The sequence below is a fragment of the Meles meles genome, chromosome 8 (assembly GCF_922984935.1).
Source record: "Meles meles chromosome 8, mMelMel3.1 paternal haplotype, whole genome shotgun sequence".
Taxonomy (NCBI): Eukaryota; Metazoa; Chordata; class Mammalia; order Carnivora; family Mustelidae; genus Meles; species Meles meles.
In genome coordinates, this window is record NC_060073.1 from 115,406,861 (window position 1) to 115,427,867 (window position 21,007).

The following is a 21,007-nucleotide window of genomic DNA, read 5'->3' on the forward strand; positions in this document are numbered from 1 at the left end:
CTAATATTAAATATTCTCTTCACGCTTTGCTGTTTACACAGTCTCACTTATAGATGGGATGTTCCTTTCTGAAATCCTCTTTTAATCTTTTTCTAGATCTTCTCCTAGTAAGATAAACATAATATCTACTTAAAGTAGAATACAGAATTTACTGCTATCATAGCTCATCAAAACCTTTTTTTTCTTAAGATTGTTATTTATTTATTTGACAGAGAGATACAGAGAGAGCACAAGTAGACAGAGCAGCAGAGAAGCAGGCTCCCCACTGAGCAGGGACCCCGATGTGGGGCTCGATCCCAGGACCATGGGATCATGACCCGAGCCGAAGGCAGACACTTAACTGGTCCCGGTCATCAAAACATTTTAGCGGACTTTTATTGGCCATAGATATGATGGGTTAATCTATTTAGATCTTGGCATTAAAAAATCTCTTATCACTGTACTTACATTTCACAATCTCAAATGTTAAATTCTGAATTTTAAAACTTGCCAATGAACTTTATAAAAAATAAACATTTGGGGTGCTTGGATGGCTCAGTGGTTTGAGCAATTGACTTTTGATCTCATCTCAGGTCTTGATCTCAGAGTTGTTCATTCAGGCCCTGCATGGAGCCTACTTAAAAAACAATAAAATAAAATAAAAAATAAACATTTACTTTGGGATAATTTTAGATTTATAGAAAAGTTGTGAAGATAATACTAGGGTCCCATATATCCTTCACTCAGATTTCCCTAATGTTAAAAACTTACGTAATCGTGCTGTGATTGCTAAAACTAAGAAGTTACCATTGACGCCTGACCACTACTAAACTTCAGACTTTATGTTAGAGCATAGGACTGTTGATCTTGGGGTAGAAGATCAAGCGCCTTGTTGGATATAGAGATTACTTAAAAATAAAACTAAAAAAAGAAAAAGAAAAGAAACTTAAGACTTTATTTGGATTTCACCAGTTTTCCCACTAATGTCCTTTTTCATTCCAGGATCCCATCCAGAATATCACATTGCATTTAGCTGTCATGTATCCTTAGATTCCCCAGATCCGTGACAATTTCTTAGTCTTTTCTTATTTTCCATGATCTTGATAATTTTGAAGAGTCCTAATCAAATATTTTGTAGAATGTCTCTCAGTTTGGGTTTTGTGATGTTTTCCCATGGTCAGGCAGGGATTATGGTTTGGGGGAACAAATATCACAGAGGTCCAGTGTCCTCCCATCCATTCAGATACAGATGGATCAACAGGACTGATCACCAGTGATGCTGAGCTTGGTTACTTGGACAAGGTGGTATCTGTCCTATTTCTCCATGTGAACTTCCATTTTTCCCATTTCATACTCTGTTCTTTGGAGGTGGGTCATTAAACTCAGTCCACACTCAACACATGTATCCCTGTGGTAGAGGTTGGGGAGGACGACATTAAGTTTCATCTTAGGGAGTGAGTGAAGATCTACTTATGCTATTTGGAATTTTTCCATAAAGAAAATATATTTTTTCTCTATTTATTTGTTTATTCAGTAATTTGTATCAAGGGATGCCTGGGTGGCCCAGTCAGTTAAGTGTCTGCCTTCAGCTCAGGTCATGATTCTAGGGGCTGGGATCGAGTCCTGCATCGGGCTCCTTGCTAGGCGGGAAGCCTGCTTCTCCCTCTGCCCTGCTGCTCCCCCCACTTCTGCTCTCTCTGACAAATAAATAAAATCTTAAATAATAATAATAACTTGTATCAGTATGGACCATCGATGTTTATTTTAATGCTTTGGAGTATAGTCTAGTAATACATTCTTCAGATTCATCCAGTGTTGATCATAGGGAGCTCTTCTGGGCTGGTTCCAGTGTTCTTTGACCCACATACCTCCTATTTATTTGTTTATTTCCTTTTTCAGTGGTTTTTAATTTTTTTGGCATGGAAGATGCTCTGGGATCATTTTGGTTTTTTCTCAGCAGCTACCCTAGAATCAGCTATTTGTTCAAGGATCCCTGGTTCCATTATTGGAAAATTGTATTTAGAACATCAAGGTCTGAGCACCGGCTGTGCTTATCGATACTGAGGGGTCCTTACCTCTAGGCTCTTGCTGAGGACAGAGCTAGGAAATACGTGTGCATATACTAAAAATGTGTAAACACCGATCTGGTATGTATGTATGTATGTGTGTATCTTTTTTTTTTTTTTAAAGATTTTATTTATTTATTCGACAGATAGAGATCACAAGTAGGGAGAGAGGCAGGCAGAGAGAGAGAGGAGGAGGAAGCAGGCTCCCTGCCAAGCAGAGAGCCCGATGCGGGGCTCGATCCCAGGACCCTGGGATCATGACCTGAGTGAAAGGCAGAGGCTTTAACCCACTGAGCCACCCAGGCGCCCCCATGTATCTTTTTTTTAATCTGTGCAGCCGACCACCCAGAACATGAGTTTATACTGATGTCTCTGACTCTAATGAAGTACCACAGCGTTTACCCTAGACTACCCCCGCCGACTGCTATTTGTAATTTCTCTCTCTGATAGTGAGAAACCTAGGTCCTATTTATCCAGCACTTATACGCTTGTTTTTTTCAAGACATAAAAAATAGTTTCAGAATGTTAACTGATCCTCCTCTGAGAAACAAATTCACTAAGTAGAATGCTGTGTGTATGTGCAGTTTCTTTTTTAAAGATTTTATTTATTTATTTGCAAGAGAGGGAGAGCAGGCATAAGCAGGGGGAATGGCAGGCAGAGGGGAAGGGAGACGCAGACTCCCTGCTGAGCAAGGATCCTGATCCTGAACTCGATTTCAGGACGCTGGGATCATGACCTAAGCCGAGCACAGATGCTTAACCAACTGAGCCACCCAGGCGTCCCTGTAAAAACACCATTTTGTTTTGTTACTTAGGTAAACTCTCTTTCCCCCACTGCCTTCAGTGAGGTTATGTCGTATGTTTTTATTATAAGTAATTCATTATGTTGTATCCAGATACTTATTCTTTTCTCCGTTGCTCTTCTTTTGTTTAGTTCTACATGTGTTCTGGTGTATAGGTACTCTTTATATTGTCAAGAGATTTTCGTAGCCAAAGTAGAGTTGTCCTGGGCAGAGTAGCTGGATATGAATCTGAGGACTGACTCACGTACTTAAACTTCTGGGTGGAATTTGAGGTTTAATACGGGCTTTTCCTTCACAGAAGAAGAATGTTCTCAATGGCTTGGGAAATGCCAGTGTTATGAAAGGCACAAGACTGATGGAAAATACATACCCCGTGTCAGACATTCCTCCTGGAGTTCTTCTTTTGGTGGACACAGGGGTTATCGGCTTGACAAATCATTGCCAGAGCATTGGACTAATTTTTCAAATGAATGAATATGAGTTTTTAATCTGAAAACTATCTCCACCACAAGTACTTTTTCCACTAATTCTTTAGGCCATTCCTTTGATGGTTTGCCATCTTTTATCTTTCCTTTATGTTTCCACACTTGACTCTTTTTTCTTTACCTGTAGGTTCTAATATTTTCACCACTAAAAAAAATCTCATAAAAAAAAAGCTAGAAATAAAACCTTACTTACATACCCGAAGCTATTTTCCACTTTCCGCCAACAATCAATCCAGCTGGTGAAACCAGATTATAGCCCCCTGATGTTGCTCCAGTGATGGTTACTAATGTCGAGGTCTCTGAGGCATTTCTCCTTTCATAGTGAATTTCAGGCATCTGGGGTCTTATTCCCTGTCAGTGATTTTGTTGTTGTTATTGTGCCTGCCTGAATTTTTCTTTTCCTCTGCATTTTTCTATACTGTAGGGCTTTGTTCTTGCTTATATTTTTCTTTCTTTCTTCTGTGATTCTCTTCCTGCACATGTTCCAACTCCTTGGCCATCCTGTAGTATTTGATGCATACCCAGGACATTTATTGGTTGGCTGTCACTTATCAGAATAGTTGGGGGATATACATTTGTCCATATAAAGAAGTTATTAGTAGACCACTCTGCCATGCTTGACTGTTTTCTCCTCCATTCCTAAAATTCTATGACTTGACATTCACTTAATTTTGTCTGGTGCTTGTCTGATCAATTTTCCTCTTTCTCCTCTGAGAGCTGCTCTTAGAACTGGGTGTTGCTCAGGTATTTTCTTTCTATTTTCCCAGTAGTCTCTCCCTGTGTCGGTTTCCATATTCCTGATGTAACAAATTAATAACAAACTTAGTGGCTTAAAACAGCACAGATGAGCCTGGGTGGCTCAGTCCATTAAGTGTCTGCCTTTGGCTCAGGTCATGATTTCAAGGTCCTGGGATCAAGGACTCCCACCTCGGTGGGCTCCCTGGTGGGCTCCCTGCTCAGCGGGAGTCTGCTTCTCCCTCTCCTTCTGTCCTGCCCTCCCCACACTCTTGCTCATTCTCATTCTCTCTCTCTCTCTCTCTCTCTCTCAAATAACAAACAAACAAAACCCAGCACAGCTTCCTTGGGCTGGGTGGAGGGGCATTATTCAGCCTCCCACAGTCTTATCAGTCGCCTTTATTCTTCTGGTGTTGATTAAAACCCAAATGTTAATGACTCCCGGTCTGCATCTCCTATCCAGCTTGCTCTCCTGCCTTCAAGATCCATATTATCTCCCTGCTTGCTCAACATTTTCCTCTGAATCTATTTCCAATTCAATTATAAGAAAGAGACCTTATCATCTTCACCAGACCATATCCTCTTCCTGTGTTCTCTTCATCTGTAGACAGTCTCCAAAACTGAAACAGGGGGTCATTCTTAAATCTCAGCCCTCTCTCACTGCCTGTATTAAATCAGCCGCTGTGTCCTGCTAACTTAACTTCTCTGTACTCGTCTACTTTCTGCTCTAATTCATCCTTATATTCATTTATCAGTTTCCTCATTTGCAAAATGGAGTGACAGTGCGTCATTCTGTTTTTTAAAAAGATTTATTTATTTTATTTGAGAGAGGGGGAAAAAAAAACACCTCAAGGTAGGGGAGGGCCAGAGGGGATGGGAGAGAGCATGTCAACCAGACTCCCTGCTGGCCGCAGAGCCCCACAGGGGCCTCCATCCCATGATCCCAAGATCAAGACCTGAGCTGAAACTAAGTCTTAGTCTTAACAGCCTGAACCATGCAGGCGCCCCCAGTGCTGTCGTTCTTGTAGGCATATTATGCCACCTTTACAGATGAAGAAATTGAAGTGTAGGGAGACGAGGACCTTGTGTAAGGTTACCTAGTGAGAGAACTGGGATTTAACCATGGGGTCCAGCTTCTTTGGCTCTAGTTAAGTTCCTCTTACCTTTTCTGGGTTACTCCAATAGCCTCTGAACTGTTTTCCTTGATAACAGTTTAGGCTCTTCAAGGTTTTTCTTCATGGAGTCACATGCTCTTTTTAATATGCAAATGTGACTCCTCACTGAGATGTACAAGGGCCCCGGGATCTGAGACTTCTCTTCCTCTCCTGCCCTACCCTGCCAAGTCTTGCTTTTACTCCACACTTCGGCAACCCTGAGCTCCTTGTATTTCTTGATGCACACCTGTTGTTCTCAAGTTTGTGGCTTTAATCTGGCTAGTCCATTGCCTAGAATACCCAGCCCATAACAGCACCACCTTCAAAGTCCTGTTCATTCTGTGAAATTCAGCCCAGACATCTTCACTCTAAGAATGCATTTGAACTTCTTTTTCTTCTGTATTTGTATTAGGTACTTCTCTGTATCCAATGTGTATCTCCATTACTAAACCTACCATTAAAAAATGTTTGTCATTTTGTGTGTCTGTTTCTTCCAAGCTTTTTTTTGTTTTTGTTTTTAAATTTGATTTCTGGGTCCTTGAAGAAAAGACTGTGTGTTATACTTCTTTTTCTTTATAACACCTAGTCTAGCCCCTGATACAAAATATTTATGAATGCTTGTAGAGGAAAGAATGAATCGAAAGGTGTTTGTTGGTTTTATTATTTATTTCTCAATAAAACCAGAAAGAGTTCCTGTGTTTTCTGCATGGAACCATTATCTCTAAGTCTTTAAATAATAGTCGTAGTAAAGGCAATTACTATGCTGGAGAAGAGGAAACTTAATTCCATCCTTGATATGGATTCCCGTTTTTATAAGGAATTGTTTTACACAAAATAATAAAAACAAATCATGAAATTAACATTAAATAAGAGGAACAATGCTTTTATTACCCTTAAAGCATTTTCTATTTTTTCCTGTTTAAGTAAGTTGAAGGTATAACACAGAGCAAATGTAAAGAACCTCTTTTCACACCATTTAGATTCCTCACAACTAATTAATGGTAGAAGTGGAATGTTTTCCTCTTTGTATGTGTATCCATTCAAGCATGAAATTATCAGTAACTTGTTCCAAATGATCAGTTTATGTAACCGAAATACGTCTCTTTTGTAGCTTAGGAACCAGGTGGGAATAACTTAGAGAAAAAGAAGAGCTTGTTTTTCTCTGTGACAAAATGTATAACTTTGCTTTAGAACATTGAAACTTGCCACAGTAGAATGCCAGCTTGTCCCTTATTGCTGTATTCCAGGACAGTTAGGTGACAATCTAACTTTGCCAGTGCTGATGTTTACTTAATTCTCAAGTGCATGAAGAATATTATCATCTATTTTATAAATTGACACTGTTTTTTTTTAGTGATGACTGTTGACTTCCCTTTAAATCTGGCCAGATTGCACAGAAATTATATTATGTCATTTGTATAATAAGAATAAAGGTATTGGTTTTTATTATTTTATGTTTTTTTGCTAATGGAAATCTACCAACGGAAAGCCAAAAGCAAAGGTGTTCATTTTTGAAATAGGACACCAGAAAGAGCAGGGAGAACTGAGGAAGAAATTCTGCTAAGATAACTGGAAATCAAGGACACTGAGCATCTATGAGCTCATCAGCCTGGAGACAATTAATTTTATTATGGTTCATTACATAACCTCCTGGAAAATACAAGCGCCGCGTAAACTAAGACAAATGAAGGAGCGATGAGAGCTCCGGATGGGGAGCAAGGTGAGCGTTTCCCTCTGGGAGCTGGAATGCTTTTGGTTTTGAAAGTACTTTAATCACCCCATGGAAAGAACAGTTTAGAAGCAATTAATTGTGATACTGGATGGGACATTTGGATTTATTCTCGAATTGAATTATTTGAAGAACTTTTGGAGGCACTTCTGAACAAAGTAGCAAATGGTGGCTACTGCCTTATAAACACGGACCGTGTTTATAGGACATTTGGGGGATGACCTCTTTAAAAAAAAAGAAAGTTTTTTTTATTTTTTTGAGAGAGAGAGAGAGAGCAGGAGTCGGGGGGCAGAGGAAGAAGCGGAGGACTCCCCGCTAGCGGGGAGCCCACAAGGGGCCTTGATCATCCCCAAGGCTCAGGTGGTGTCAGAGCTCTGTCCCGCTCCCCTAACCACCCAGGCGCCCCCTGAGATGACTCTTGATTTCACATCCATCTTTCCCTTGTTTTCACATGCACGAGTAACGAGCGCTCAGTTGTGCTGGCCCTGAGCAGAGATCCCATTTGTGAAAATGCTCGTTGATGCCGTCAGCGATGCTGCTCCCTGAGATGTTCTCATGTTGAGCTCAGCTGGCAAACCTGACTAGTTCGCACCAGGTTTCCTCCCAGTCTGGCCATTTCAGACACAGTGTCCTCCCTCCTGTTGGCCAGAGTTTGTTCTAGACTTGTACTCATGCCGATGGCATGATATCCGCCCCTGACCAGTTACCTTCCAGTCATCTGGACAATTCCCAACATGTACAGGGCCGTCTTTCTAGCCCTCTCCCACCTTTCTATCCCTCTCTCCTCCTTTCTGACTCTAGGACCTTCGGGACCTGGCTCATGATTGCTTTCCAAATATGATTTGCGCTGGCCCCCTAACTGACAAGAAATTCCTGGGAGCCAATCTTCTCAGCTTGTGGGGATGAACGTTCTAATTCAGCTGAGGAAACCAGAGGCAGCAAGCTCGCACTCTTCCTCTGATAGGAAAGGGAAATGTGTTAGATCGAATGTGAGAGCACAATGTATTCACTCTCAGTCAGGGCGGCATGATTTTTCTTGACCACTCTGGTTTTTTAGAATTGTTTTCACTGAGTCAGTCACACGACGGTCTCGAGACACCAAATGAAGGGTTGTTGTGTTTGTGTGGGAAGTACAAGACACATCGCCGACCCTCACACGGGAGTGGCACCTACTGCGTCTTCCGGGGGTTCCATTTTTTAGAACATGTTTTCTCTAGAGGCTAGCTTTCCTCCTGTTGGTTTATTAATGACCAGTGTGCTTTGAAAATTGGTCATTTTAGACGATAAGAAGCTGAAATAGGAAGCGATGTATTTTATTGACTTGGATTATATTCTTGGATCATATCATAGGCAGATAACATATAGCGAGTGTGCTCCAAACTTAAGTGATACAGACAATGGTTGTCTGTATGCATGTGCGTGTGTGTGTGTGTGTGTGTGTGTGTTTGGAGGGGAGAGATCACGAAGAGATGACATACTGTAGTTTTAATCACATGCAGCTGATTTCTTGGACAACTGAGGCGGTCTCTTTTGCTGATTTATGTTCTTGGAAGTAATGGACTGCAGAGAGGAGTGGTTAGTTGTATAACACCATCTTAACGTCACTTCCCAGTCAAAAAGTTTTTTTTCAGTGCTTGCCAGAGAAAGTCCAGAGTAAGGCCTTTTCCAGTCTGGTCTTTGTTTTCTCGTTCCATTTCCCATGATCCCTCAGTATTTATTCTCTTCCCCTTTTTGGACGATGTACCCAAAATACTCTCTCCCCCATGTCTAGTTCATGCCGGTCCATCTTTTGTGATGTTCCCCATTCTTCAAAGGCCCATTTGGGTCTCATTCCATTCATATGGAAATGGAATTTATCTTTCTTTCTTTCTTTTTTTTTTTTTTTTAATACTGGAACTTATTTTCCATAGGACCTCAAATCTGGTCCTATTTGGTACAACCATTTAAGTTTTGATATTATTTAAAATTTCCTTATGCTTTTTAGAGTGTAAATTCTCCAAAGGTATGGACCATGTTTTGTCTTTTTAATGTCCACTGTGCTTGGTTTAATAATGTTCCTTAAGTTACTCTCATATGTTGAGTATGAATGGATATGGGCGAATTAACTTAGCCATAATGGCCATGTGCAACTGGATTAATGCAAGCCTATTTTTACTAGCTGAGAAAACAGCTCAGTTGCCATTCTTTACAAATAATGAGCCAGCCTTTTCCCTCCCCTCCCCAAGGGAGTCTTTCTCAGAAACAGTCTCCTACAATAGAGCTATGAAATGAGATTTTGCAGTGCTAAGAGCTTTACCTGTGATTAACTATGTGCTGTTGGACCATGGACAGGTCCCTCAATCTCGGAACACCTTCGTTTCTCTATCAACAAATGCAATAAAGTTCCTTCTTTCCCCTGCTTGACAGCAGATGTTACAGGGAATAATGAGCCCTACCTTTGCCTTTCTTATTTTTTTTTTCAAACAAAGAATAATTATCAAGATTTCAGGGTCTGTTTTTAAAAGGAAAAACATAAAAAAGTATTTCATGAGATAATATTGTTCTGCTAAACTATTCACATATACAGCCTTTGGTAAAAAAAAATTACATGTATAAAAATGAAAAAATATGCATAAGGAATATCAAAAGAAAATATTCTATATGTCTTTCCAGATTATTTTATTTCTTACTAGGTAATCAAAGCTTTAGTTGATAGACAACTAGCAGGTTGAAATATTATACATTTTCAAATCATAGAGTAATGCCCGGCGCATAAATCATACTTTAGGTAATAATCTTTACACAAATTTATTATAGCAGAAAACAACATTAAAATGCATGATTTTCATTTTACATTTGTAAGCTCTTCATGTCTATGAACTCACTTAGAGTCTATAATCAAGATAAAAGGGAAGCTTTTTTTGAGAACTTTGGAAGGGCTGAGTAAACCAACTCCCAGTTCCCAAGCAAGGCAGCAACAGTTTGCATGCTGTGGTGAACTCACAGGGGCATGGGGTTGGATAGTGGGCATTCGAGGGAAGCAGACCTATACTTCACACCTGTTGGAAACTGACCAGACTATTAGCTTGAAGGGGTGATAGTTTTAATCCTGGATTATGCTCCGTTATTTCACTCACCTCATACATTTGTGAAGCTGGGTTTTTGGAAGTTGCTGCGATAAAAAGCGAAAGCTACAGGAAAATTAGTGTAGAACAGGAAGTGGGGGTGACCTTGCTTGGTCTCATCCCAAGGTTGGAGAAGCTGTGCAGTCCTCAACTTCATTAATTACTTAGTTTAAAAAACTAGTGAAATAATTACTATTATTTAAGAATGAAATCATTTCCCCCCCCACTTTACATGTATTTTTAAGTGCTGCCCAGCTGTTAGGCTATGGATGTTTATTACACTGCTTGGGTGCAGCTACCTTATAAATTGAATTGTCAGCTACTTGTTTTGGTCTAGGGTGCTGTTAAAATGACACAGACAACCTGAAAACCAAGAAAATTTAGGATTTTTTAAAAGATTTTATTTACTTATTTGACAGAGAGAGAGAGATCACAAGCAGGCAGAGAGGCAGGCAGAGGGGAGGGGAAGCAGGCTCCCTGCTGAGCAGAGAGCCCTACTGGGGACTCAATCCCAGGACCCTGGGATCATGACCTGAGCCGAAGGCAGAGGCTTTAACCCACTGAGCCACCCAGGCGCCTCTAGGATTTTTCTTGTCTGAGATGAAAGGGCCAAGGTTTGGGGCACCTGGGTGGGTCAGTTGGTTAAGCATCTGCCTTCAGCTCAGGTCATGATCTCCAGGTCCTGGGATCAAGCCCTGCCTTGGGTTGCCTGCTAAGCAGGGAGTCTGCTTCTCTCTCTCTCTTTCTCCCTCGGCTCCCTCCCACTGCCTGTTCTCTCTCTCTCTCTCTAACTCAAATGAATAGATTAAATCTTAAAAAAAAAAAATAAAGAAAGTGCAGAAGCTTTTGGATTGAGCAGGGATAAGTCCAGTTTATGTCTGCGTAATCTGGACAGAGACGCAGAGTCATCTATGGGGTCTTGGTGCAGAGGACGTCGACTTTGGATTTCCTGTCTACCCAGTTACATGACGCTTGTTCAGAAGTGAGGAGGTCTCTGCTTCTATGGCCTTGATGAGACCTTACTGTGAAGCAGAGAAATGGAGCATTTTCTAGTTCACTGTGGTGGTACAGACACCTGTCTTTTTGGGTCCACCAAAAAAGAGGAATTAATGCCCGTTTTGCTCTCTCTCAGGAACTGTCAGAAATGAGGAAACATATGTTTATTTAAAAAGTTTCATATCTTTTGGTAGGGAAATGCTTTAGAATTATTTTAACCACTGTTTATGCTTGAAGTGATCTGTTCACTGCTGAGGTCACTCATTTCAATCTCAACCTTGAAACACTTTGCAGAAATGATTACAACAGGGGTACAAATTGTGATTTCCTAATTTCTTAAATAATTTTCTTCTATTAATTATTGTAAGGGATCTGAGTACATTACCAATTAATCATTAGTAGTAATGTTTATTTTATATCTAGTGACAAGGCACAACATTTCAATGTTAATGCTAAAACTTTTGAGAATTCTCGTATTTATATTAAAATTGAATTTTAAAAGAAGAGATTCATTGTTTTAAGATGATGATTAAATAACAGATTGCATATTGATGACAAATTGGGCATATTTAAGTAAATGTCTGTTAACATTAACAAGGTTATATCAAGATAGTCTTACTGATAATTCATACTTATTATTGCTAGCTGTCAAGCTTAATAAGTTGCAGACAGGAAGATATGATTCCTTTCTATAATATAATAAAGCAGACAGAAGAATTAGGTTATGAAAAGACAGGGAGATGGTGAACATCTAACCAAATACAATTGAGTTGAAATTTTTTTTTATCCATTTAATTCTATGGACCATGTTCATGGCAGCTTCGTGTCAGGAGAAGGTCTTAGGCAGTAAAGGAAGGGATCTCCAGAGGAACTGTGTTCTCAGAAAGGGTATGATAGGGAGAAGAGAAGAGAAGCGAAGCTGACCTTATGTGTGTGTGGGGGGGGGGGGGATTTTTTGAGGCACAAGGTACATCAGGAATGAAAATGAGTAACAACAGAAATAGAAAAATTATAAAATCTTGGGGATTGATTATACCCTGGGGATTTTGGTTTAGAGGTGAGGGGTCTAGCTGCGGAGAAGTTAAGCAACTTGCTTTTGGTCACCCGGCTGGTTATTAGCAGAGCAGCTGCTAGAGAGCAGAGCTTCCGCGCACATCAGTGGTTTTCCATGATATTTTGTGCCAGGGAATAATTCCAACATGTTAATTGTGTATGCAGTATTTATTTGTAATGCTACAAACCACTCACATTGTGATTTTAATTCATCAGATTTGTTTTTCTCTGTGTTTTAGGACATTTGAGGACACTTAACAAGAGGCAGGCAGGAAACGTGGTTCAGTGGGAAAAGCATAGGCTCGGGACTCAGGACTGGAATGATGACTAGTGTTTATCACTCCATGACCCCGGCAAAGATGTTTGAAATCTCTGTGCAAGAATGCTCACATCTGGGGCGCCTGGGTGGCTCAGTGGGTTAAAGCCTCTGCCTTTCGCTCAGGTCATGATCCCAGGGTCCTGGGATCGAGCCCCGCATGGGGCTCTCTGCTTGGCAGGGAGCCTGCTTCCTCCTCTCTCTCTCTCTCTGCCTGCCTCTCTCCCTACTTGTGATCTCTGTCTGTCAAATAAAAATAAATAAAATCTTAAAAAAAAAAAAAAAAAGAATGCTCACATCTGTCATAGCAGGATAATATGTCCAATGGTGGCATTGAAAAGATTAAATGAAGCGAACGAACAGATCCTGGTCCATAGTAGGTTCTTGACAAATTTCAGTTCACCTTGGCTTACATAGATTTGGAAGGTGATGGTCTGGAAATAATTTGGAATGTAAAAGGTTTGGGTAAAAGGGGGAGGGGGTAGTTATCAAAGTGAGTAGACTTTGAGGGTAGACCACAACTGAATCATTTACTGACAAAATATTACTCTTATTAGGCTTATTAGACTTCTAAGGACAAGTCTGTGGTCTACAAAAACATGTAGAAAGTGGCACAATGATTTTGAAATATAGTCTGCACCTAGTATCTGAAAAAGAATTGTAACTTAAGTCAAGTGTGTAGAGAGCTAATGATGTTGCGGACAAAATGGCTGGGTATCATAGGAGGCATTGACTTCTAGGATCTTTTAAAGGGGGATTGATTTCTGCAGGACATGATGGAGAAGAGCCACATAGAGCCACTTAAGAAAGAGAGGGTCGTCTATCAGAGGCACCGAAAGACACAGAACACTTTTTTTCCCCTTTTTCTTACTTTCTTGCCTATAGTAGCATCAACAAGAAGCAGCCATCCCATTCATAACTCATAAGGATCTTTCTGGAACAAATTCTGCTAAGTGTTGCATTAACTTTATTATTTTCCTTCCAGCACTAAGCCCCTTTGCGTTTTCTTGTTTTGAGTGACAAGTACTTCATCGTTTCAGCATGGTTTTATAATGGTGTAGAACTATAGTTTGGTGGTCTGCATTGTCTCCCATGTGTCCTTTCACATATGAACAAAGCAGATGGTTCTTCTCAAGTTTTTATGATCCTTAATATCTAGTTTCACTTATAAAATTATACAAAAACATGAAGCACAGTATCTTCACTCTTATTTGTTCACAGACTTTCACCAAAGAGGTGTGTATGCCCTCTTTTCAGCAAGAGAATGTGAGAAAGTGAGAGGTATAGACAGATCTCATTCAGGGAGATGTGTCGGTACAGTTGAATTGCTGGTGAGGGGTGTGTGCATATGTGTGTGTGTGTGTGGTGTGTGTGTGTGTAATTTTCTAGGTTAGGGATCCAGAAAAACTTGCCCTACTTAAGCATTCACCACCTACTACATTTCATTAGAGAACTTGCTTTAATGTTACATGTACAGTTCCTGGGAGGAACCAGATTTATGTAAAGGCTGACTATCGGGAGAGATTTCCTCAGGTTTCTGATATCAGAAGGAGCTCTGCTCCAGGGAACACTTACACAGATGTTGCAAGTTCTCTTGCTGGAGACTTAGATGGATGAAAAGAAATTAGGAAAGAGTTTGAAGCTCTGAAATGCAAAGAATTGGGGGAGTGAGGACTGCCTGTAGTTTTTATTTGAATTTGACAGAGGTTTTTTTTTTTTTAACTATTCTGGGAAGGATGAACATTAAATTAAATGAGAAATGTAAATGACAGGAGTTTATAAATAATGATGTTGTAGAGGAAGGTAAGGTACACACAACAGTTTTATGTTTAAAGAGGGAATAGTTGCCATCTTAATTAAGGTGGAGAATCTATTTGCTTTTTAAAAAATATTTTGGAGCATTCCTTCCTTTTTTATTGATGTAAAATTGGTGTATAACATTATATTCATTTCGGGAGTACAGCCTAATGATTTGGGTTTTGTATATGCTACAAAGTGATCATTACCATGAATCTAATGACCATCCATCACTACACAGTTGACCCCTTCACCCATTTTACCTACCCCCCCCATTTCCCCTCTGATAACCGCCAATCTGTTCTCTGTATCAATGAGATTTGTTTAATTTTTTCCTTTGTTTCTTTTTTCAGATTTTTGCTTACAAGTGAAGTCATATAGTATTTCTCTTTCTCTGTTGGAGTTATTTCACTTAGCATAATATCCTCAAGGTCCATCCATGTTGTTGTAAATGGCAAGATTTCATTCTTTTTTATGGCTGAGTAGTATTCAACTATAACTATCTAACATCTTTATCCACTCATCCTTTGGCGGACACTTAGGTTGGTTCCATATTGGCTGTTGTAATAACACTGCAATGAACATAGGGATACATGTATCTTTTTAGATTAGTGGTGGGTGGTTTTTTTTGTTTGTTTGTTTATGTGTTTGTTTTTAAGATTTTGTTTATTTGACAGAGAAAGAGAGCACGTGGGCCCAAGCAGGGACAGTGGGAGGGGGAGAAGCAGATTTCCTCCTGAGCAGGGAGCCCGATGTAGGACTTGATTGCAGAATCCTAGGGTCATGACCTGAGCTGAAGACAGACGCTTAACTGACCAAGCCACCCAGGCGCCCCTACATGAGTGTTTTTATTTTCTTTGGGTAAGTACCCAGAAGTAGATTAGCTGGATCACATGGTAATCTCATTTTTAGTTTTTTGAGGGACATCCATACCCTTTTCCATAGTGGCTGTACCAATTTACATTCCCACCAGGAGTGCTCAAAGGTTCTCCTCCAAATTCTCTCCAACACTTATTGTTTCTTCTCTTTTTTGACGATAGCATTTTAACAGGTGTGCGGTGATAACTCACCATGGTTCTGATTGGCATTTCCTTAATGAGTGATGTTGAGCGTCTTTTCATGTCTCTGTTGGCCACCTGTAGGTCTTCCTTGGAAAAATGTTTATTTAGATCCTCTGTGCATTTTTTAATTGGGTTGTTTTTGTTTTTGCTGTTGAGTTGTTGGAGTACTTAATGTATTTTGAGTATTAATCCCTTATCATATATATGATTTCCAAATATTTTCTCCCATTTAGTAGGTTGCCTTTTCATTTTGTTGATAGTTTGCTATGCAGAAGTTTTCCTATTTCAACTCATCCTACCTGTTTGTTTTGGATGTTGTTGCCTTCATTTCTATTTTATTTTATTTTTTTAAAGATTTTTATTCATTTGAGATAGAGAGAGTACACGACTGCACAAGCAGGGGGAGCAGCGGAGGGAGAGGGACAAGTAGAATCCCTGATGAGCCCCGAGCCTGATGTGGGGCTCAATCCCAGGACCTCGGTATCATGACCCAAGCCCAAGGCAGATGCTTAACCAACTGAGCCACCCAGGGCACCCCTTTTGCCTTTACTTTTAGAGTTAGAGCCAAACATTCATTGCTAAGATGTCAAGGGGCTCACTGTCCATGTTTTCTTCTAAAAATTTTATGGTTTCAGGTCTCCTATTCACATCTAACCCATTTAGAGCTAATTTTTGTGTGTGGTGTAAGATGATGGTCTTGTTTTGTTCCATTGCATGTGACTGTCCAGTTATCCCAACACCGTTTAAATGTTCATTTGCATTGTGTATTCTTGGCTCCTCTGTCATAAATTAATTAACCGTGAGACTGTTTTCTTATTAAGGAATCCTTTCCAGTGCTTGATCAATCTGCAGTGAGTCCTCAGGTGCCCTCACCAGCCTCATTAACAAACCAACTACATTCCTGTTTTTTCTTTCTCCAGTAGGAGACTGGGCTTTAAGGAATTTTTTGAAGCATGATACATCTAGCAGGACTAGACTTGTGGGCATAAGTCTCTGCAAGTTTCTTTTCCTAAAATCAGAGCACAAACTCTTCCTTTTAAGGCTTTTTTTAAAATTATGAGAATAGTTTGTATTTCTTTTTGAGTATAGAACATAGCATTCTTCAAACTGGGAGCTTTTGAACCCTAATCCTGCACAGAAATACAAAGGAAACTCTTGAAAGTAATGCAGATGATCTCCTGTTTATATTTAGACCTCCATTTGTTTATAGTTTAAAAATCAGTGGGAAAACCGTGATGAAAGGCAGGGTAATTTATACAGAAAATTGTGAGACCGCTTCATCTGGTAGGTTCTGTAAGAGTCTTTGATGCAAATGGTTCACATAAAGCGGAAATGTCCCAGCAGTTCAGAGTTCTTTCTGGCGGTAAACTTCCAGTGTAAACAAGAAGACTTCTCAGGCCTCTTGTGGATTTTAGAAACAAATGATGCTCGTTGCTGTTGTACTCAATCGTTTTCACTTTGAGGCAAAAGTTGGAATGTTGAGGAAACGTTCTGGTTTTAAGTTCCGGGTACAGGTATTTACCATCACCATGAAAGAACTTCTGTGCTCGTGTGTGGGCTCAAGCTGTAGTTCAGGAGAAGAGTGTGAAGGGCATAGGTTACTTAGTATCCTTGGTGGAAGCTATGAAAGGCTGTGACAGAACTGAGCAATTACATCATCATTATAAAGAAGAGAACTAAGAACCACCATTCACGCTGTGACGGATATTGCACAGGGAGATTATCGAACAGTTTCTCCCAAGTTGGAATAATGGAATTTTCAAAAGAACCATCCATTGTATTTCAGGGGAAAAAAGGGACCAGAGAAACTTTTTTGCAAAATCAATGACCATTCTTTATGAAAAGAAGTATAATTTTTGTCTAATTTTCAGTGGAAACAAATACATATAGAGTTAAAGTAATGGGAAAATCAACAGGAGTTATACTACACAGTCAAAATAATCATAGTACTAATAATTATTATTACACATAATTATGTATAATAGTAACTCTAATTATAATAATCATTATTTTAAAAAGAAAGCGAGGCCTGAATTTCCAGTGCTAAGAGAACCTATGCGGTGAGTGATGTATTCAGTACGTTGAGAAAGAATATATATATTTTCGAACGGATGCATGTGAAAGCACACACTTCTTATAACTTTAATGTCCATTTAAAATCTGAGAATAAGGGATGTCTCTGAATTAACTGAGTGGATGTTTTCCAACATATAAAAGGAAACCTCGAATAGCATTTCTATTTATTTGGTTCCTCATAAACAATTGGGAAGAATTAGAGGTAAAAGCAAACTGGAGTTGGGTATAGAGCAAAGGTGTCGTGTGTGTGTGTGTGTGTGTGTGTGTGTGTGTGTGTGTGTGTTTAAATACACTCAGAAAACAACTTCATCTGCTTTCACCTTGGAAGGACTAGTTCTTTAAAAAAAACAAAATAAAAAAAACGCTTTGGCTTCTGTATCCTTGAACAGCTGAAGCTGGAGACCCCGAACTTTTCTTTCCAGAGGAGTGGAGAAGGTCCTCATCTGCTTCGCTGCTGGGGGAAGCACAGCCTGGGACCCCTCTTGGTGACACCCTTGTTTGCCCCTTCTTCCCATCCCTTTCCCTAATGTCAGAACAAATCCGAGGTTTTTCTGGAGCTAAATAAGCAGGCGCAGTGGCGCCGGGCGCTGAGAGCGGCTGCTGGTTTGCTGTGAGGCAAGCTTTGTGGAATGAAGCAGCCTCACCGCAAACTGGCGGCAAGAGATGAGCTCGCGCCGGGGCGAGTCCCTTCCTGAGCTTGGAAAAGCCTTTCTCGCCGTTCTCTCTAAGCTTTCGGAGCAGCATTGGCAGCCAAGTGCAAACAGATCGCGTGTTTGGCGCACAGAGCAGGGAGAATGAGAGAGGCGGAATCACTCCCCGGTGCTCCCCCGTCCGGGTCTTAGGTAGTAGAGGCTGCGGAGGAACTGTCCCCAGCCGGCGACGCCGGCCCACGCGGCTGCAGGTGGCACGCGGAGCTGTCCAGCACTAGTGCGGAGCCCGCGGGACCCCCAGCCCCGCGCGCGCAGCCCGCCGGCGCTCAGCAACAGGGCTTTCACCCAGCAGATGCTGTCCTCGTTCGCTGCCTCCCGGCCCTGGGCTCGCTCCGAGCCCACGCGGCCTCGACCCAGGCGAACGCTCAGCCCCCGGAGCTGCTACCGCAGGATGGGTGCCAACCCGCTGCCCCTTCCCTTCCCTGGGAAGTCTCCTCCTGAATGGGCGGGCTAGACCCACTGGCCTTTCCCCTTCGCTTCAGAACTTAAATTAACTCGGGGGAGGGCAGGGAAAGGACAGCCATGGACCCGAACTCCCCCACTTCGCGCCCCCAGGCTTCCCAGAGGTGGCTCCGGAGGGAGGTCTTCCGCCGTCGCCCCGCGCCCCTCTCCCGCACGGCGCCCAGCGCGGCCGGACCGCTCCCGGCTGCCTCTCCCGCGGACCAGGGCTGGGGCATTTGGGGTTGGGGCCCTTTGGCCTGATCCAAGCCACCGTGCGCTCCTCGGAGGAGGAGGGGAAGGTGGGAGCGGGGAGGGCGCACAGAGGACGGCAACCAAGTGTCCTCGTTGCTCCTGAAACGTGGCGACAGGCGAGGCAGAGACTCGCAATGAGTATGATGGCGACACGTGATACCGGCGGAGGGAGCGCATGGGGGGGCGGGGGGGGGACGATAAAGGGAGAAGGAGGGAGGCGGGCAGCGAGGGGAGAGAGGCGGGAGGAGAGCGGGGAAGGGGGCGCGATCGGCGCGCGGGCGGCAGAAGCTCTGCCTCCCGGACCGCACGGGCCGCAGCCCCGCCGCCCGGCCGCCCGCGGTCGCACGCTCGCAGCCTCCCCGCGACCGGAGCGCGGCGCACTGCCCGGCGCCCAGGCGAGCGCAGAGGCGGCGCCGCGCGAGGAGCAGCGGAGGCGGCGGCGGCCCCTAGCCCAGCCCGCCGCCCGCCGCCCGCCGCCGCGCCCGGGCCCCAAGTTCCCGCCATGAGCAGCCGCCTCTGCGGGCTGCGCGGCTCCGGGGACTCCCTCCCGGCCGGGCGCCACCGCACAGCCCCGCGGCCCCGACGCGCCTAACGCCGCCGCCCGCCGGTCCCCCCGCCGCGCCGCCGCCGCCCGCGTCCCCGCCGCCGCCTCCGCCGCCGCAGCGCCGCCCGCAGCATGTCTCGGAGGAAGATCTCGTCCGAGTCCTTCAGCTCGCTGGGCTCCGACTACCTGGAGACCAGCCCCGAGGACGACGGGGAGTGCCCCCTGTCCAGGCTCTGCTGGAACGGCAGCCGGAGCCCGCCCGGGCCGCCCGAGCCCCGCGCGGCCGCCGCCGTCGCCCCGGCCCCGGCCGCCGCCTCCGCCGCCGCCGCCGCCGCTGCCGCCGCCGCCACGGCCGGGGCCAGGAGGGCGCAGCGCCGGAGGCGGGTCAACCTGGACTCGCTGGGCGAGAGCATCAGCCGCCTGACGGCGCCCTCGGTGAGCGGGGGGGCCGGGGCCCGGGGGTCGGGAAAGTTGGCGCGGGGAGCGCGGGGGCGTGCGCGCCGAGCCCGGCCGCTGGGGGGCGAGCCGGCCGCGCCTCGGGCCTCGGTGCCCCGCGGATCCCCGGCCGCCCCGGACCCCTGCGCCAGGCCGGAGGGGGGCGTGAGAGCGCGGCGGGCGCGGGAGGAGAGAATCACTTTGCCGGGGGTCCTCATCTGGGGGCCTGGACGCCCACCCCTAAAAAGCCGTGCGCCCGGCTTGGTGTGGGTCACCCCGGCGGCCCCGGAGCTCCTCCACACCCACCTGTTCTCTTTCCCCCAAACTTTCCCAGGCACTGTGTTCTGCACTTGCCCTTTCTGGGTCTTTCATGTCTGTTCTGCGGGATCCCAAAGGAGCCCCTACCCCTTCCAGGAAACCCTTCCGCTCTTTTTTCCCACACTCTCTCGGTCTTCGTGTGACCTTCTCTGACATCTCCGCATTCCACAGGCTCTCTGCCTTCTGTGTCGCAGCCCCTTTCTCAAGAGTCTTCAGGAACTGGCTGTCAGATACTTTCTTTTGAGTGGCTTTCGGATGATGAAACCTCTGGCCTCCTGTTTTCTCCCCACCCCACTGCCGTTTTCCTTCCCCTCCGAGCATTTACTGGCTCAACTTTCTTCCCTGGGCAAACCCGGTGCCTGCTTTGCTAACCCGTCTGGTGTTTCTAGCCCCCCTACCTCCTCCTTCACTGCCTTTGCCCTGGGCTCTCCAGTGCCCCCCCCCCCCCCGTTTTGTCGAGGCTACCTTCTGTTAGACCCTTTATAACTATCTGTTCAATGAATCGCTGTCTCCCCAGCCCTCTCTAAACTTTGCTCATTCGGGGTGTCTGTAGCGGGGGGGTCAAGGTGTACTCCCGACTCCCCGCGTTGTGGCATTTTTCCGGAGCGCTTCTGCCTCTTCCCTGACTAGGCTATTGGGCTGTCCTTGACTTCTACCAATTCAGGGATGCCAGACCTCCGTTCCGGTCTTTCTCCGACCCATGGGCTCTGTTTTGAAGGAATCCACTGCACTGGAGACAGAACCTTAAGGAGACTGAGTGTCAAAGCTCCATTCACCTTTTATTCTCATGCCGGTCTCAGGTCCAAGGGCTGCAATTCCTGAGAGAACTTCTACCCATGCGCCCCTGGAACTCTTCTTACTTTCTCCAAGTTACCAAAAATGAATGGGAACATTGATCTTGTTTGACTTCTCTGGAGTCTCACTTTTGAAAGTGCTCTTGCAGTCGAGGGTAG

General features: G+C 44.0%; 1 protein-coding gene across 3 annotated transcripts in view; it reads left to right on the forward strand.

Annotated features, from left to right (window-relative positions):
* Nucleotides 1-19,311: 19,311 nt before the first annotated feature.
* GUCY1A2 (guanylate cyclase 1 soluble subunit alpha 2) overlaps nt 19,312-21,007 on the forward strand; it is a 297,534-nt gene continuing 295,838 nt past the window's right edge. For all 3 annotated transcript variants that reach the window (XM_046015025.1, XM_046015026.1, XM_046015027.1), the window contains exon 1: nt 19,312-19,736. In XM_046015025.1, the coding sequence (XP_045870981.1) occupies nt 19,434-19,736 (303 nt within the window). In that variant the 5' untranslated portion in view covers nt 19,312-19,433. The remainder of the gene's footprint in view (nt 19,737-21,007) is intronic.